The sequence below is a fragment of the Bos taurus genome, chromosome 2 (assembly GCF_002263795.3).
Source record: "Bos taurus isolate L1 Dominette 01449 registration number 42190680 breed Hereford chromosome 2, ARS-UCD2.0, whole genome shotgun sequence".
In the NCBI taxonomy this organism is placed as follows: Eukaryota; Metazoa; Chordata; class Mammalia; order Artiodactyla; family Bovidae; genus Bos; species Bos taurus.
Window position 1 is genome coordinate 130,866,277 of NC_037329.1, and position 18,585 is coordinate 130,884,861.

The 18,585-nt window shown below is 56.2% G+C and overlaps 1 protein-coding gene across 9 annotated transcripts in view; it reads left to right on the forward strand.

Annotated features, from left to right (window-relative positions):
* The first annotated feature begins 1,250 nt into the window (after window positions 1–1,250).
* HSPG2 (heparan sulfate proteoglycan 2) overlaps window positions 1,251–18,585 on the forward strand; it is a 109,946-nt gene continuing 92,611 nt past the window's right edge. For all 9 annotated transcript variants that reach the window (XM_015460858.3, XM_059879833.1, XM_059879839.1 and 6 more), the window contains exon 1: window positions 1,251–1,384. In XM_015460858.3, coding sequence (XP_015316344.2) covers window positions 1,319–1,384 — 66 coding nt within the window. In that variant the 5' untranslated portion in view covers window positions 1,251–1,318. The remainder of the gene's footprint in view (window positions 1,385–18,585) is intronic.

Sequence of the window (18,585 nt, forward strand, 5' to 3'; positions counted from 1 at the left end):
GTGTGTCAGGGGAAACTCAGTTTCATATAGAGTGTCTTCTGTAAGGCACTGTGGTTAGTGTGTGAGATAAAAAATGTGGGCGCTGTGCACCATCTGATGCGGAGAACTGACTCATTAGAAAAGACCCTGATGCTGGGAAAGACTGAAGGTGGGAGAAGGGGACGACAGAGGATGAGATGGTTGGATGGCATCACTGACTCGATGGACATGAGTTTGAGTAAGCTCCAAGAGTTGGTGATGGACAGGGAGGCCTGGCGTGCTGCGGTTCACGGGGTCGCAAAAGAGTCGGACACAAGTGAGCGACTGAACTGAACTGAACTGAACTGGGCATGTGAGAAACGTTGGTCTATATGTGAACTGTGAGACCTTGAGGGGAACCTGAGCGTGAAGACGGCATTTAGCTTCCTATACTGGGATTCACGTCTGTGCGTGTGTGAAAACGTGACTGTGAGCGTGAGCAACTGAGAGTGTGAGTTGTGTCAAATGCATCACCTGTAGAGGTGTGGCTTTTCAGGGGAGAGAAGGATCTTTTGAGTGGGTGAGGACTGTCAGCGCCTGAAAGTTGGGTGACGCAGGTGAGCGTGAGCAAGCGTTCACGGACAGTGGCCGAGCGCGTTAGTGCGTGAAGTTGTGAGTGTGCAGGTGACCTCAGGAGGCCACGTTGGCTCGAGCGTGTGTGACCCGTGTAGGAAGGGCGCTGGGGTGAGCGCGTGCCGTTCTGGAAGGTCCTGGAGAGCGGCCTGCGCGGAGTCACGTCTGCGGGGTGTGACGGCGAGAGCGGATGGATTTGGGGGTCCCAGAGTCGGTGGGGGCGTGCGAGAGAGGTGTGCATGTGGAGGGAGGGCGATCCCGGGCGCAGGGCGCCGGCCCTGGTCCGATCCCTGACTCCAGGCCGGGTTTGGCGGGGAGCCGCGCTGGGCTGCAGCCCGCGCGGAGTAGTTGGGGGGGCCTGGGGGCCCAGACAAAGGCCGGGTTTGGCTGCGCGGCGGGCCGGGGAGAGAGGAGCCCTGAACCCGGGGGCGGTCCGGGGCGGGGCCTCGTCTAGGGGGTGGGGCCTCGTCCAGGGGCGGGGCCTCATCCCAGGGGCGGAGCCTCGTCCCGGGGCGCGGGCCCTTGTCCCGAGGGCGGAGCCTAGTCCCGGGGGCGTGGCCTTTCCCCGGGGGGGGCGGGGCGGGGCGGCCGCAGGGGCGGGGCTGTAGCGGGAGGGGCCGGGGAGGCTAGAGCCGGCCTCGCCGTCCGGAGGTCTCGGCAGGCTGGCGAGCGGGCGGCTGCGGGCGGGCGCCGAGCGAGCGATTGAGCGAGTGGAGCGGGCCGGGCCATGGGGCGGCAGGCGGCGGGCGCGCTGCTGCTGACGCTGCTGCTGCTGCACGGGCTGCTGCTCGCGGTGAGTGTGCGGGGCGGAGAGGCGGGAGGTGCCCCGGGCCCGGCTCGCCGCGCCCGCCAACTTGGCGGGGGCGCCGAGGCTGCGCGGCTGGGGACTCTGGCTCAGGACGGCGGCGCCCGCCAGGGACCCCGGGCTGGCACAGGCCACCGCCACCCTCCTCCATGGCGTTCTCCCGAAGGGCCACCCAGGGCACCCCGCGAGGGTCCGGGGGCTGGACCGGCCCTCGTGGGAGTCCAGTGGGTCTCCTAGCCACGTTGCCGAGTCTCGGAGTCGCGCTAGGCATGGCCCGGCCTTGCCGTTCCTGGAGGGGGGGGCGGGGAGGTGGGCAGGCTGAGGAACTTGGAGCAGGGTGGGAACTTGGCTGGGCGAGGACACACCTTTCTGTGCCAACTTGGAACAGGGGCACTCAGTGGTGATGGGGACTCTATCCATCCTCACGGGAACTTTTTTTTTCTTACCACGACGTCTGTCCCCTTGGGGAGCTGGTCACCAGGCAGGCGCAAGTAAAGGACCAGTCTGGACTGAACTGAGTCTTCAGCGGAATACCCACAGGCCCTGGAGTCCCACAGCTCAGGGATTTGAATCAATCTCTGCTCTTCACTGAGCAACTGTGTGACCTCCCAGCAAGCTGTTAACCTCTCTGAGACCAGCCCACATGCCTAAGGGGAACTCAGAATACAGGGCCTCAGAGAGCAGGACTGGGTGGAGTAGGTGCAGAAATGTTTGTTGCTGGGCCAGTTTGTGGTGGACAGTCAGTGGATCTGTCTCCCCAGCTTTCTTCCCAAATCTTCAAGGTGTGGGGGAGGCCTGCTCCTACAGCCCCTTCCCCTGTTCTGAGCTTGGATGGGCCCAAGCCGAGGGAGAGAGGACATTTGTCCCAGATCAGCTCTCAGGACCCAGTGAACCTGAGAAGGGCAGGGCGGGGTCATTGGGCAGGGAGCTGGTGGCAGAGGTGGTTGAGGACACATCTGGGGAGCTGGGCCTGAGTGGTGAACCCACAGAGCCAACCCAGCCTCTTTCAGGTGGTCCCTGAGCCAACCCTGTCCCCTGTTCTCAGAGCCAAGAGAGGGACTTTTCTAAGCTGGCCTGTGTTTATCCAGCGACTGACTCCCTGTCCCCACCTTGCTGGCTCCTCTCACCTCTGCCCTCCTGAGTCACTCGTTAACCCCTACCCCAAACCTGACCCCTCACCTCTCTTGCCCCACCCCACCCCCAGCACCTCTCCTCCCCAATCCCCATCTGGGCATCTTCCTTAATTTTCTGTCTCAGCCTCTCACCCACAAACATCCATCAGGGCCCATCCAGTGGCTCCCCAGTCCTGACCTGAGGTTACACCTCCCAACCTGACCTTTACTTTTCCAAAAAAGTAGGCACCAGCCTAGCACAAGGAATGTTCCTTTTCTGACCCTTGCCCAACTCTGCCCCCTGATCAGCGGTTCTACTGTGACAGGAGTGGGGATGGCGGGGGGTGGGGGCGGGGAGGAGCTGTTTGCTGTGAGGGGGAGGAATTTCCACAGAAATTCACGGATTGCAGTCACTTGTTCATTCACCACGTCTTCTTTAAGCATTTAAACATTGAAGCGTCTTCTTTAAATATTCCATTACAGAGAGCGGGAGTTCAGGGTTCATTCATTCTGTAGATTCTCGCTAAGCACCTCCTGTGCACCAGCACACCGTAAACTGGGAGTTTATGGGTGAGCAGAACCAGGCGCTCTCTGCACCTCCCCAGAACCGAGACGGGTGCACAGGCAGCTGTCTGATCCTGTGAGATTACAGTCTCCTCTGCAGCCACATGGAAATCTTCACGGTCCCACCCAAGGCTGGGGGTCGAAGGACTTCAAAGAGCTTGGTCTCTGGAGTCTTATGATGGACTCAAGTTTGAATCTCACCTCTGCCACTTCCTAGCTGTGTGATCTGGGACAAGTTCTTCTCTCTGAGCCTCAGTGTCCATATCTGTTAAATGGGGGCAAGAAGTCTGTTGTAAGTGTAAAGCAATGGCAGGCTCCTAGCCCTGTGCTCTAGGCAGCCTTGGGCTTCTCCTTGTCTCCTGCCCTTTATCTCTCCTGGCGCCTTTCAGCTCTTGTCTGCACGCCCATAGTGAGTGGGTGAGGGTAGGACAGGGGGAGGGGGAGGTGGTCCTTAAGGAGCTCAGGACCTCACTGGGGGCAGGAGACAGAGGAAGCAGTGGTCTGTGATTAAGCGTGGGAGTAATTTCAGTTCAGAGCAGTGGGGGAGGCTTGCTGGGGGAGGGGGCCAGGCCCCGGTGACTCAGGGCCTGCCTTGGCCTGCTGACCCCCTTCCTTCCTCCTGGGGCCTTAGCCCTTCCTTTCGTGGGGCCAGCCCTGCCAAGAGACAGGATTCTTGAGGGTGATTGTGGTGTTTTCCAGCACTCAGGAGGGAAGTCTCTGAGATACCTGTTTCCTGCCTCCGCTGGGTTGGAGGAACCTCCCCCGCCCTCAGGGCCCGAGTTACCTCAACCCTCCCCTTGACAAAACCGGCTGCCCTGTCCTCCCCCACTTGCTCCAGGTCTGCCACCAGGAGGGGCTTGTGAGTGTGCCCTGGAGTTTTCCAGAGCACGTCTGTCCGCAGAGGGAGGTGGAGGTTGGTGTGGCAGAGATGTATGCCCCCCCCCCCCCACCTCACACGTCCCAGGCCGAGCTCCTGGTGTCTGGGGCGTCCTGGCCCCCAGCTGGCTCAGCCTGGGCCTGTTCGCAGGCTGAGCGCAGGCAAGTTGGGATCTGCGGGCCTGAGGCCGGCCCGGGAGATGGATGGAAAGAAGGTGGCAGGAGGTAACTGGGTTTTTTAGGGTTTGCAGCAGTGGGGAGGGTGGTCTGGGGGTTATTACCAGGCCAGATGAAATCACACAGATATTGTTCACGTTTGTCCATGCCCTCTGTCATCCGCCAGGCATGAAGTTCCTCAACAGATCATCGCATGTTGTCCCCTCAATCAGGACCTCCCTACACTCCCCACATTGCTCACGTCAGAACCCAGCCCCTGACTTAATCTGGCCCCCACAGCCCTTCAGATCTAGCCCCCACCTGCACCCCTCGCCACTGCCTCTCGACTCTCTCCTTCTGCCCGCTTCGCCCTTGCTCGCTCCCTCCAACCGCACCAGTCTCTGTTTCTGGACCGTTCCAAACACACTCCCACCTTAGGGCGTTTGCATCTGCCGTTCCTTCTGCCTAGAATGCTTGTCCTGTGGATATCTGTGTGACCCTGTGCCTCGCGTCTCTCCAGTCCCCGACTACCCTGCCCACTTCCTCAGCTCTGTTTCTCCTTGTCGCTCTCCGATATGTATTTGTTTACCCGTTTACCTTCCCCGCTCCCCCTGGGTTAATCTTCAAAGGAGCAGAGCCTTCTGTGCTCTTGTTCACTGCTGCTGTATCCTTAACGCCTGGCCGGAGGTAAATACGCAGTAAATACATCTGTTGGATGAGTTAAGCTGGAGCCACTAGTACAGCCCCCATTTTCCAAGCAGAGAAGATTGAGGCAGAGAGAGAGATTGTGTAACTTGCTCCGCCACGGACACACTCTGCTCGGTGGCCCCACGAGCCAGGCTCTGAAACAACATGCGCTGCCTGTGTCCTTGCTCGCTTGGAGCAGGCAGGCAGGCAGTAGGTATTAATAAAACTGCCATCACTGAGGTTGATAAAAGGACTCAGGTCCTGGGTGGTGCGGGGGCTTCCTCGGGCAAGGAAGAACGGGGTCTGGCTTGCGGACAGAGGCACTCAGGATGGATGTGCCGGAGTGTCCCCGGGGCCTCCTGGGGACACCTGTCCTGGTGGGAGCGAGAAAGACTTCACTCTAGGACAGTCATTTGTGGGCTTACCTGTGTGTTCGTAGGTTTGTTAATTAATTTCCCCACCAGTAGTCCCTGAGACCCTACAGTTGAATTAAGCCCAAGGCCTTAAGGCCTCAAGTGGGCCAGGCTGGGCCCTTCTCTGTGTGGAAAGTGAGGGGGAGAATGGCTCAGTGCCCTGTGTGGAGCCCTCACTGGGTTACGCTAGGTGTTCCCCGGGAGGCTGAAGGTGTTGGGTGAGCCTGCAGAGGCCTCAGGGCTGCCTGGCCTTGGGAGGGGAGGGAGGGTGAGGGGCCGCCCAAGATGTGGAAAGATCTGGAGCGATGATTCAGAAGCCACTTGGAGGCCAGGCATGTGGGTTCTGGACCCTCAGACCAGTGGGGGCATGTGGGAAGAACTGACTCCCAGCGCTGGCCGGTTGCCCCCCACCCCAGCCCACTCGCAGCCGTGAGAGCTCAAGCTGGAGGCGGAGGGGCGAACGTGTCCTCGTCCCCTAGCAGCCTCCCAGGGATCTGAGAAGCCCACCTCCCTTGCTTGCGGAACCCACCACTTTTGCTCCCGGGGCCCGCCCTGGCCTTCCCCTCATCTCCCTCCTGCCAGGAAGCAGGAGGTTGGGCTGAGGGTCCCGGCCCTGCTGGAATGTTGCCCTAAGCCCGGTCGTGGCCCCTGCGGCCCCCTCCTGCTCCTAGGGCCTGGCTGGGGCTTGCTGGCTGCCCCAGCGCCCAGAGCTGGCTGACTGAAACCCAGAAGAATGTGTGGAACTCACTTCGCGGGGAGCCGCCAGCTTTGCTGCCCAGCCTGGTGGCGTCAGGTCCATGTCAATAGTGGCCTTGAGCAGGGAGTGGCTCATGGCTGCTAGGGGTGGCTGGGCCAGGGGCACCGTCATGGAAGTCCTGGGAACAAGGCAGCTCTTTGAGGCCAGGCCGTGTGGGGCCTTCAAGTCGCAGCCGCCCCTAGGACCCACCCTCCCCTCCTTTCCCTGATGCCCACCTGTGCCAGAGCTGCAGGGATCCCTAGATCACCCCGGGTTGGGGGACCCGTGACATCATGAGAGGTCTTGAGGACCAGCTCCTGGCCATCTGCTGGAGCCCTGTCCCTCAGCCATGGGGGAGGGCACCCCGTTTCTCTGTTGCACTGGATTTTCGGGGGTATCTGGCACACAGAGTCTGGCAGTCTATGTTGATGAATGAATGGACACTGATGTATGCAATTCAGTATTCTGTAACCTGACATCCCTAAGTGTTAGACTCAAAATTCATCGCACAAATACCTATTGAGCATCTTCTAAGTACCTGACCAGGGTACCTGCTGAGGTTGCAGCAAAGAACAAGAGTCCGGTTCTCTCCCCTTGAGTAACTTGCATTGTAGCGAATGCAGGGAGACAGACAATAACTATATATGGCAGGTGGAGATGTGTTTGGAAGAGAGAATACAGTAGGGAAGAGGACAGAGAGTGATCTGCAGATGAGGCTGTGATTCCGAAGGGATCTAGAGGAAGGTGGGGGAGTGGTGGTCACAGAGGCCCGGGGGTGTGCTGGATGTATCTGCACAAAACGCTGAGGAACTTCCCAGGTGACGCCTGCCAGCTCAGGAGATACAAGAAACACAGGTTCGATCCCTGGGTCAGGAAGAGTCCTTGGAGGCAGGCATGGCAACCCACTCCAGTATTCTTGCCTGGAGAATGCCGTGGACAGAGGAGCCTGGAGGGCTACAGTCCATAGGGTTGCAAAGAGTTGGCCACGACTGCAGCGACTTTGCACGCACGCACGTGGCGGGAGCAGCATGAGTGAGGGTTGGTAGGCAGGTCAGCCACCAGAAGGGCTCCGGGTTTGCTTCGGGGTGAGAGGAGGCATCCCTCTGGTTGCTATGTGAAGCCAGCGTTGGGCATCAAGGTCAAAAGCAGGGAGGCCCAGCCCTTCAGTGATGCCTTTCGGCGATGGGAGCTTGTACCAGGGAGGTGGGAAGAAGGGGTTGAATCCTGAGTGTATTTTGAAAATAGGATTGACAGGATTTGCCGATGGACTGGGCTTGGGGGGCTGGGGAGGGGACAGAAAGAGAGGCCTTGGATGTCTCCGTAAGTTTTGGCTTGAGCATCGGAAAGATGCAGCTGCCACTAACCGAGGTGGGAGGACTCCCTCAGGAGCAGGCTTGGGAGGAGGATGGAGACCAGCAGGAGATGGAGGGGACCATGGGGGTGGGGACAGTGTTGGACTTGCAGCTAGGGCATCTCCCTGCCCCCGCTCCCAGTTGGACACTTTGCACTGGCCTGTAGGGACAGGGGTGGGGTTCTTGCTGAACGAAGCTACAGACACTGATCCTTGGGAACCCCCCAGCCTAAGTTCAGAGCTTGTATATTTATGTGTTTAGTGAGAATTCACGGTCTTCCCCGCCTGGAATGGAAGTGCCATGAGGGCGGACACTCAGTTTTGCTCACTGCAGCTTGCCTGGTGTTAGGCTGCTGGACGATAGTAGGTGAACGCTTATCAAGTGAATGAATGAATGGCCTTGAAGAAGCCAGCAGGCCAAGAAGACTCAAGCTCCTTAATAGACTTGGGAAGGGGCTGCTCCTGGTCGCTGGACGCAGGAAGACTCTTCTTCCTAGCTGCCGCTCTCAGCTGAGACTTGAAACGTGTAGACAAGCCAGAGCGCCCACCTGGCCATCCTCCCTTGTCTGTGCTCTTGCTGGACTCAGAGCCCCTTTCTCTGGGCAACGTGGTCAAGGGAAATGTGTGGGCTCAGGGCGTCCTGCCTTTGAGTCTTGGCTCACCCCTACCTGGCTGTGTGACCTCGGGCAGGCTCCTTCATCTCTCTGAGCCTCAGGCCTGGCTGTGTGACCTCGGGCAGGTTCCTTCATCTCTTTGAGCCTCAGGTCAGAAATAGGGATCATGATGTCTGCTTCCCAGGTGCTTATGAGACCAAGCAGATGCCTACCTGGAACGCGCGAGTGTTTGACAGTTGGTGGCTGTTTTATTAGCCCAGTTCCTGCTGAGGGCACAGCCGGAGTGCTATTTGACTCGAGGTACCCAGTGCCAAGCCTGACACACCTCCTCCTGATCACAGCTACTGCCATCTCCTGACCCAGGGCCTGCTCTGGGCTTGTTGAATGAATGACCAGGCTAAGGGATCATCCCTGCTCCCTCTGCCTGTCCTTCTCAGTCCCTGAGCCCCGGATGTAGCTGCATCTGATCGGTCACCGGCCCCCCCTTCCCCCACTGAGGCTGCAGCTGCAGGACAGAGTTCACCCTGATTGCTCCTTCCTGGAGGGGAGAAGGAGCGGGGCACGCCCCAGGGTGTGGCCTGGGAAAGGCTGGAGCCTGTGGACGCCTTGTCCCCTTCACAGATGTGTGCAGTTGGTGGGCTCTGAGCGTCAGGAGGTGTGGCCAAGTGGCTCCCATGGGTGCAGAAAGGATGTTCCTGCATCTTAATGGGAATGGTGGAGGGGGGGCTCCCTGGGACTCCATCTCCCACCCCCCACCCCACCCCCGCCCAGACCCACTGGAGGGGGCAGGACCTTGTCCAGGGAGCCCTGGGGAATCCTATAGCAGGTCTGTTGCCAGGGTGGTTGGGGTTGCACAACTTTAAATCTGGCTCCCCTGGACTCTCAGAAACAGTAGGACTAAAGAGAAGCTCTCCCCACCTCCCTGAGCCTTTAGCCTCGGGCTACTGGGTAGAGACCTGCCCCTTCTACACTGGAGGGGGTTGGGGGGGGCACATCCAGGTGTTTCATTTTTTACCATTGGCATCTTTTCCCCATTCCAGGCTGTGGGGGTGGGGAGACAGGCTGGGGCTGAGCAGGGGGCGGGGGGACTTGAGAGGCGGCCTAAGATGACCCCACAGATGCTCTCCTGGGGTGGGGCTGGGAATTCCCAGCTGCCTCTGGCCCCTTCCCAGCCCACCTCCGAGTGCCTGCCCCCACTTCTCTGTCCCCCCGCCTCCCCAAACTCACCCCCAAAGAGCCAGCCTTGCCTCCCTGCCCCCGCTCCACTGCCCCAGGTCTTGGCTTCCCCTCCTCACCCCAGCTGACTCATCCATCTCCTTGTTTGGCATTTCCAGTTTTCAAATAGTTGGGAACTGGGATCATATCTCTTCTTGGATCCCTCGCTGGGCTAGATGCTCTGAAATTCTGGCCCCATAAATCGCAGCCCCAGTGGCCTCTGTCACTTAACAGCTCTTCTTCCCCTGCTGCCGTTTGCCATGCTGTGACCCTTCGGCCAGAGGAACAGGGACTGATCATTTCCTGAAGACAGACCAGTCTCTGTGCCCCGGGACGTCCAGGGTGCCCTCCCCAGGGACCTCAGTCACCCAGGTCATCAGCCAGTGCACCTTCTAATTAAAGTTGCCACCCTCTCTTAGCCAAGCCCGGGCTGTCTCCAACATTATCTTATATAATCCAATCCTCACAGCAGTTTTTAATCTTTTTCTAAAGTTTATTTGGCTGCTCTGTGTCTCAGTTGCAGTGTGCAGGCTCTAGTTCCCCAACCAGGGATCAAACCCCGGCCCCCTGCATTGGGAGCATGGAGTCTTACCCACTGGACTGCCAGGGTTGTCCCCTCGAAGCAGTCTTTTTGATGTTACCATTATTATCTCCATTTTGCAGAAGGGAAAGTTGAGGCACCAAGAGGGGGCATGGCTGGCCCAAATCATTCATTCAGTACATGGCCCAGCTGGGAACAGAGCCCATGTTGTGTGACTCCAGACTTGTTACCCCTTCCAGAGTGGGTCTGGCCTGTTCTGGGGAGAGAGAGGACGATCTGGGAGGGCTGGCATAGTCACGGCAGGCTGCCTGGAGGAGGTGGACCAGACCAGCCTTGGCAGAGGGTACAGCAAGCAGCGTATCTACCATGTGGGCTTATCCAGCTCCTTCGCATTCTCAGACTTAAGTGCCTTTTGCCCCTGGGCCTCCAGCTCAGTTTAGTGACAACATTCCCCAAGGAGGTGGGTTTGACTTTCCTGGGGACTAAGACCCTTTGGAACCTGGATCCTTCTCGATTGGGTCTCAAGCTCCTTTTGAGGTCTGTAGGTTTCCCTGTGTTTGGAGTGCAGTGGATTTTTGCTGAGTGGGGCCTGCTCTGAGCCAACCCTGTGCCCACGTCTCTAGGGACGCAGCTGGGAGCAGAATCTATAGACAAGTCCCAAACTCTGTCGTCTGACCATCTTTGCACAGCAGAGAAATCAAGAATTCATCCATGCATTCACTGATTCACCCATTCAAGACCGACCGTGCGCCAGACATTGTGCTAGTGTCCTGTCTGCATTATCAGCTTTCCTGTGTAGCTGGGATTATGCCTCCATTTCCCAGATGAGAAAAAGCTCAGAGGAGAGCAGTGACTTGCCCAAGATCACACAGCCAGGCGCAGAGGAAGGTGGGCATTGAAGCCAGCTCTGTCGGTCCTGCTGGAAGAGCTTAGCATTGTGGTCCCTACTCTCCAGCAGCTCCGGGTCCTGTTGGAGAGGTAGGGCTCACGAGTCATAATTACCCAGCACAACTCCAGTCTAGACAATAGCAGATTGTCAGGGAAGAAATCAATTTGGCATGAGTTCTCTGGAAAGACTTTCTGGAGGAAGTGGGGCTTTAAGAGCAAGGAGGATTTGGCCAGTGGAGGAGGAAAGCATTCGGGGCAGGGGGCCAGAAGTTGTCCCCATCGTCCCTGGGTTCGCATTGTTGTCCAACGTGTGAGCAGGAAGGCCCCGGCCTGCTGTTGGAATCATTAACGCTGGGAAAGAATGCGAGGAAGTCACCAACATAGCTGAGGTGACATGCCTTCCAGTCCATTGCCTGTGACTGGTCAGATCAGGACGCAAGAGGCCAAGGCCTGGTCTTGAGCTTGGTTGCCAGCCAACTACTGACCCTCTTCCCTGGATCTCACTCTTCCGACCTATGAAATGGGCTCCTTTCTTGCTTTTGGGCCACTTGCCAACTCAGAGGAAGGGGAAGTTGAGTTCTTGGAGAAAACGGTTAGCTTGTCCTCAAGCCTTTGTGGTAAAGCCTGGCATCTTACCAATCTCGTGTCTCCCTTCACTGACTCCCTGCCCACATGTGCTGGGCCCTGGGCTAGGAGATGGAGAAGGCTCCCTGCTCCCCTAGACTTTCCTGAGCCTCTCCTGTCCTCCCTTGTGGATCTGGGGTCCCTCCCGCAGTGCTCAGCCCACATCAGTTCAGCTGCGGCTGAGCTAAAATCTAGGGACCCTGTCAATGTCTGTTTAGGGGTCATAGGATTCCTATACTCCTGGCCCTGTTGCTGTGATCCAGGGTGAGTCGTGTAACTTCTCTGAGCCTGATTTCCCCAGATGCAAGCTGGGACTTTTCATTCATTCATTCATTCAGCAAACATTTATGGAGTGCCAGCTCTATGCCCAACCTCGTGTTAGGTATGAACAGCAAGCGTGGTTGGAAGGAGCTTCTAGTTTGATCAGGGAGATTAGTCAATAAAGGGAGGGTCAGCCAATAAAGAGGGCTGCTTTTCAAGGCAGAGTCTTCTACGAGCTCAGGAGCAGCTATTTAGGGCCACACGACCTCTAGGAGACGTCGGGGGTCTTTGTGACTTTGTCTCTGTCCCCGTTTGTTATTCTAGTTATTGTCTGTTTCCCTCCAGGTAGCTTGTGGGAAGAGGGGTCTTGGGGAGACAGCCCCACCCCCCACCCCCCACCTCCGGACTAGGGCAGGGGAGAAGATGCAGAGAGGAGAGCAGGTTGCTTTTGCCCTGAGTCTCAGCTGAGCTCCTGGATGTGGGGAACAGCCAGGCTTATTTATACTGAGCCTGGTTATATTGTTTCATTTATTTTTGTCTATTTGTCTGGCTCTGCCAGGTCTTGGTTGGGACACGCAGGATCTTTTAGTTGCAGTGTGCGAACTCTTACTTGCAGCATGTGGGATCTAGTTTCCTGACCAGGGATCGAACCCAGGCCCCCTGCACCAGCAGCATGGCGTCTTAGCCACTGGACCACCGGGGAAGTGCCTGGTTATTTTGCTTCCGGAGAGATGGAAGCTGCCACTGGGGTTCAGCTTTGCGGTCCTGCCGGGCTGCGTGAGAGGAGTAGGGCTGACCCTCCTGTTTCCGCTTTCCATCCTCTTTTCTCCCTCCCCAACTCTTCTGGGGAACCCGAAGGAGGCAGAGATCAGCTCAGGCCTGGATTTGATTTGAAGCAGTGGGAGGAAAAGGGCTTCCCTGGTGGCTCAGGTGGTAAAGAATCCGCCTGCAATGCAAGAGGCCTGGGTTCGATCCCCAGGTCGGGAAGATCCCCTGGAGAAGGGCATGGCAACCCACTCCAGTATTCTTGCCTGGAGAATCCCATGCACAGAGGAGCCTGGCGGGCTACACAGTCCATGGGGTCGCAAGAGTCGGACACAACTGAGTGACTAAGTACCAGCACACAGTGGGAGGAAAGGGTTAAGTTGGCCTGGTTTCTCACCTGGGTGGGAGGAGGTGGAGAGGGGACAAGGACTGGGATGGCTGGGGCAGGAATGTGTGATAAGATCAAAGCTTCCAGCCTGCCGGGGCCTCAACTAGGGGCCTCACCTGGGTTTCACCTGAGTAGTCAAAGGGGATTCTCTGAGTGACCTCCTGGAGGAGGGGGAGTGAAGGTCCCACCCCCCACCCTGCAATACTGCAGGAGCCACCCCCCCGACCCCCACCCACAGGCCTCGGGTGCTGGAAGCCCCAGGGGCCACCTTTACTTGGCACCTCCAGATATGGGGGACACCCTGCTTACCTTCCCCACCTGCTCTCTCACCCCTGGGTTTCTGAGCAGGACTGAGTCTCCTTTACGTGGCCTGCTGTGCTATGTGCTTAGTCGCTCTGTCGTGTCTGACTCTTTTAACCCTGTGGACTGTTGCCCACCAGGCTCCTCTGTCCATGGGGATTCTCCAGTCAAGAATACTATGGTGGGTTGCCATATCCTCCTCCAGGGGAATCTTCCCAACCCAGGGATCGAACCCAGGTCTCCTGCATTGCAGGCGGATTCTTTACCATCTGAGCCACCAAGGAAGCCCATGAATACTGCAGTGGGTAGCCTATCCCTTCTCCAAGGGATCTTCCCAACCCAGGGATAGAACTGGGAAGCCGTATGTGCCCCCCGTCAGTGAATTCTGCAGGTGAGGAACTTCCCTGGCGGTCCAGTGGTTAAGACTCCAGGGGCATGAGTTTGGTCTGGGAACTAAGATCCCACATGCCGAGCTAAGAGCACCCCCCAGCCCACCCCTGCCCCCCGCCAAAAAAAATAATTCTGCAGGTTATGCTTTGAGACACTGTCGTGAGCAGGAGGCACAGCCCTGAGTCCTGTCCTGGTTCCTTACTTGTTGCTCTGTGACCCTGGGCTGGTGACTTAACCTCTCTAGCCTTCAGCTATCCACTGGGAATGGTAATAACTGTCTTTGCCAGGTTATAGTGAAGATTAGACTTCGTGTAAATCATCTCCAGCCAGAATAGGCAGTTGGTGTATAACAGGAATTATTATTTTGTGAATTTTCTTTTTCTGCCTTCATGACTGCCCCTGGTACTTCGTCCTGGGTAAACCTTGGGGCTTGGTTTTGTTCAGCCTCTCCCTGTCCTTTGAGGGGGCTCCCAGCCCCAGGTCCATCGTCTTGCCAAATGCTTTCCACTGATGGATCTTCGTGATTTGGGGTGAGGAGCAGGACAAGAGGGGCTCAGAGTGAAGAGGCCCCAGATGCTCCTAAGTGCCCCCTAGGCACCTGCTGGGCCCCCTGCCCTCGTGCCATCAGATTAGGTCTTTCTTATCCCAGTCACCCCTGCCCTGTACCAGGAGCCTCAGTACCCTAGTAGTGTGGCTGGGAAAGTGGCCCCAGAATTCCTCAGGTGGGAAGGGGCCTGGAGCTTCTGGTCGTGGCGGGGTGCGATGCTCTGCCCTGGTTAATGATTACTGTGTGTGTTAAGAGCACGGGGGAGTGGAGGAGTCGGGGGAGGCCCGCCCTCCCAGCTCCTTAACCGCTGGTTGCACCTGAGGTATGTCAGCCGTTGGGAGTCCCCTGCGTGAAGGTAGCAGCCTTGCTCTGAGGCACGTGGGGTGAAGGGAGCAGGCAGCAGGGACTCGGAATCCCAGCTTGACAGGCAGCCTCTGCCCCTGGAGCTCTAGGGACAGACTTAGGGCTCACACAGGCTGGGTGGAACGTGAGCCAACGTATAAACCAGCTCCTGGGGTTTGGCATCAGCCGTGTGAGCAGGCCCCATCCAGCACCAAAAACCCCCTCCACTCTTCTTCTCCTGGGCACCGACCCTGCAGAGGTATCCCAGCTAGAAGGTGGCAGATGGTTAGGGCTCTGGGGCCGCTGGGCCTGGGTTCCAGCCCCTTCTCTGCCACCTCCAGGCTCTGTGGCTGGCGGCTCGTCTCTGCACCTTTCTGAGCACCCATTTCCTCATCTGAAACGAGAGAAGACGGAATCCCTACTTTGCAGGTGTCAGTGGGCCAAGGTGTGGGAAGTATTGAGCTTGTAATGAATACCTGGGGAAGAATGATCGCAATCCTTCCAACTATAGTTTTTATTATTAGGAAAAAGTGAAAGTTGAATCCCAGTCTTGGGTAACCAGGGCAACATTTGGCGGCTTTGGGCCAGGGAAAGGAATGGGGAGCTCCTGGGAACACACGTGAGAGAGTCCCCAAGAACACGTATGAGAGAGTGTCCAAGGAACATCCATGAGCGGGCTGGAAGGTTGTGGAGAAGGGGGCGTCTGTCTACCCCAGGCCCACCTCGGTCCTCCCAGCCCTGCCTCTTCCCTGGGCTGGGTCCCGGGGCTGGCGCCTGCCCAGAGTGGGGGAAGAGGGAGAATTGTTTATTTTGATAACATTAGGGCATTTTCCCCCACTGGCAGCTGCTATTTTGAGCGGTTGAGAGCAGGGACTATGGTTAAATTAGGTAATGTTGCTCCAGAAGGAATGTGTGAAGCAGTCAGGCCGAGGCTGCAGGGAGAGCACAGTTGGTTCACTCCATATAAAATGAAACTGCAGCTTGGAAAAGAGCAGCGCGGGGCCACTTTATAAGGCGATGGAGGGGGAGGCTGCTGGACTGCCGCCGGGGCAGTAGAGGCGATGGCCCAAGGCCTCTCTGGGGGAGCCTGGGCTTATGTCCAGAGGCCTGGCTGGCCCAGCAGGGGCCGGCCACGGGGCGGAGGGGCAGGGCTGATGTGTCCTCACCCTAGGTCTCTCTCTCGCTGCCCCCGAGGAGGGGTACGGGGGCTTGGGGTGGTGTATGCATGGGAAGGATGGATCTTGAATCCTGCTTCTGCCTGGAGCCCAGGTCTTCTGTGCTTGGCCAAGTCTCTCAACCTTACTGGACCTCAGTGTCCCCGGGGTGAAATAACGGCCCCGATCCCCTAGGGAACACATCTTTAAAAGAAAAAGTACAGCTAGCTTTCACTGAGGACTGCTGTGTGCAAAGTGCTGTTCTAGTCCCTTTGTGGTCCGCGTAACCCAGAGGGTGGTCCACGCGCCAGCGGCTTGGGCCTCACCTGGGAGCTTTTTGGGAATGCAGTCTCGGGCCCCACCCAAGCCTATTGAACCTGAGATGGGACGAGATTGGGCGTGCTCAGGGTGGTATGGCCGTAGACTAACTACTGAACCCGAATCTGTACACTAACAAGATCCCCCAGTGAGTCCCCTACGTGTTAAAGATGAAAAAGTTCCACGTGACATGCATTATCTCATTTTATCTTGAAAACCACCCCCATGATGTAGGAGTTCTCATTTAAAAGTTGTGGAAACTGGGAGAGATGGCCAACATAGAAACTCTATCACTGTGGACTCTTTTTCTATTCTCTCCCTTCCCCTCTGTTGGTCTGGACTGGGCCTGGGGAGAGGAATGGGGTGTCCACGCTCTTAGAAGGACTGGAGAATGCCAGGAGCATCCCTCGCCTTTGAGACTCAATCCATGCACCCATGGGGTCAGCTCTGCTGGCCCTGAGCCATCTCCGCAGAGTCACTCCACACTTTCCGTCCTTGGAGGAAGGTGAGAGCAGGAAAGGGTTCTCTGCTGTGTTTGTGGCCACCGCCTGGCAGACTGGGGAGCAGGGGGTTAGAATAGGAGCTTCCCTGGCCTCGGTTAGGGTCACCCTTTCTATCACTGGTACTTTTGGGACTGAGTCAGCCTAGCAGCAAATATTTGGAGGAACATCTGTGCACCCAGTTCACTTCAGTTCAGTCGCTCAGTCATGTCCGACTCTTTGCAACCCCATGGACTGCAGCATGCCAGGCCTCCCTGTCCATCAACAACTTCCCAACCCTGGAAAAATATCTTAAATTTCTCCCAATTCTTTAGTCTTCATTATACAGGGGGGAAGAAGCATTGCTACAGCTTCCTTTTTTTTTTTTTTTAATTGATTAACTTGTCATTGGCTGTGCTGGGTCCTCACTGCTGTGCAGTTATTCTCTGGTTGCGGCAAGTGCGGGCTACTCTCTAGCTGTGTACACGGGCTTCTCATTGCAGGGGCTTCTCTTATGGTGGAGCACAAACTCTAGAGCACGGGCTCAGTAGTTGTGGCACACGGGTTTAGTTGCTTCACGCCATGTGGGATCTTCCTGGATCAGGGAGGGAACCCGTGGTTGGCAGGCAGATTCTTAACCACTGGACCACGAGGGAAGTACAGTTTAGCAGTTACCATGTGCCACATGCTGTGCTAAGCACCTGACTTGCATCACTCTGTTATCTGTTTAATTTCACTTTCAGTTTCCTCTATAAAATAGGGAGCGTGATATTGATCAGATCAGATCAGTCACTCAGTCCTGTCCGACTCTTTGCAACCCCATGAATCGCAGCACGCCAGGCCTCCCTGTCCATCACCAACTCCCGGAGTTCACTCAGACTTATGTCCATCGAGTCAGTGATGCCATCCAGCCATCTCATCCTCTGTCGTCCCCTTCTCCTCCTGCCCCCAATCCCTCCCAGCATCAGAGTCTTTTCCAATGAGTCAACTCTTCGCATCAGGTGGCCAAAGTACTGGAGTTTCAGCTTTAGCATCATTCCTTCCAAAGAAATCCCAGGGCTGATCTCCTTCAGAATGGACTGGTTGGATCTCCTTGCAGTCCAAGGGACTCTCAAGAGTCTTCTCCAACACCACAGTTCAAAAGCATCAATTCTTCGGCGCTCAGCCTTCTTCACAGTCCAACTCTCACATCCATACATGACCACTGGGAAAACCATAGCCTTGACTAGACAGACCTTTGTTGGCAAAGTAATGTCTCTGCTTTTCAATATGCTATCTAGGTTGGTCATAACTTTCCTTCCAAGGAGTAAGCGTCTTTTAATTTCATGGCTGCAGTCACCATCTGCAATGATTTTGGAGCCCAGAAAAATAAAGTCTGACACTGTTTCCACTGTTTCCACTGTTTCCCCATCTATTTCCCATGAAGTGGTGGGACCGGATGAGCTTTAAGCCAACTTTTTCACTCTCCACTTTCACTTTCATCAAGAGGCTTTTGAGTTCCTCTTCACTTTCTGCCATAAGGGTGGTGTTATCTGCATATCTGAGGTTATTGATATTTCTCCCAGCAATCTTGATTCCAGCTTGTGTTTCTATTACCTATATCATGGGGTTGTTAAGAAGGAAATATTTGTCAAGTGTCTGGCGCATAGTATTTGTCAAATAAGTGTAAGACTCTCCTCCCAAAGGTGAGCACTCTCGTTGCCCCATTTTACAGTTGTACAGACTGAGATCCAGAGCAAGGAAGGGACTTGCCCGTCAGGATCACAGACTGGGGCAGAGCCGTAAGAAACTGATCCCCCAAACTTCTAAACCACTGTGTTGCTGTTGCCGTTTAGTTGCTAAGTTGTGTCCAACTCTTTGCAGCCCCATGGACTGTAGCCCGCCAGGCTCCTCTGTCCATGGGACTTCCTAGGCAAGAATACTGGAGTGGGTAGTCATTTCCATCTCCAGGGATCTTCCTGACCCAGGGATTGAACCTGGGTCTTCTGCATTGGCAGGTAGATTCTTTACCATCTGAGCCACTAAGGAAGCCTAAGCCACTTATTCAATTCAATTTAGTAAATATTGTTTATTATCCTCTAGCCTCTGCTTGGTATTCGGAAGTGTCTAAGGGTTAAATATATATATACACATATATAGTTTATCATATATAAATATGGTGGAAAAAACAACCTGGTGTTTATCCGCAAAGAACTTTGGTTCTAACAAGAGGGTAGAACCATTTACTCAAATGGCTATGCTGCTGGTACTGCTGCTGCTAAGTCACTTCAGTCGTGTCCGACTCTGTGCAACCTCATAGATGGCAGCCCACCATAATTAAGACCAAATCTCTAGCCCTCTAACAGGTAGAAATTAAGTCCTACAGATGTGTGGTGGAGAAAGATGTCTTTGTGGGGGGTCCAGGAAGACTTCAGAGTGGAGGTGGTAGTTAAGCCAGGCCTTGAAGGATGGATGAGCAGCTTAGATTG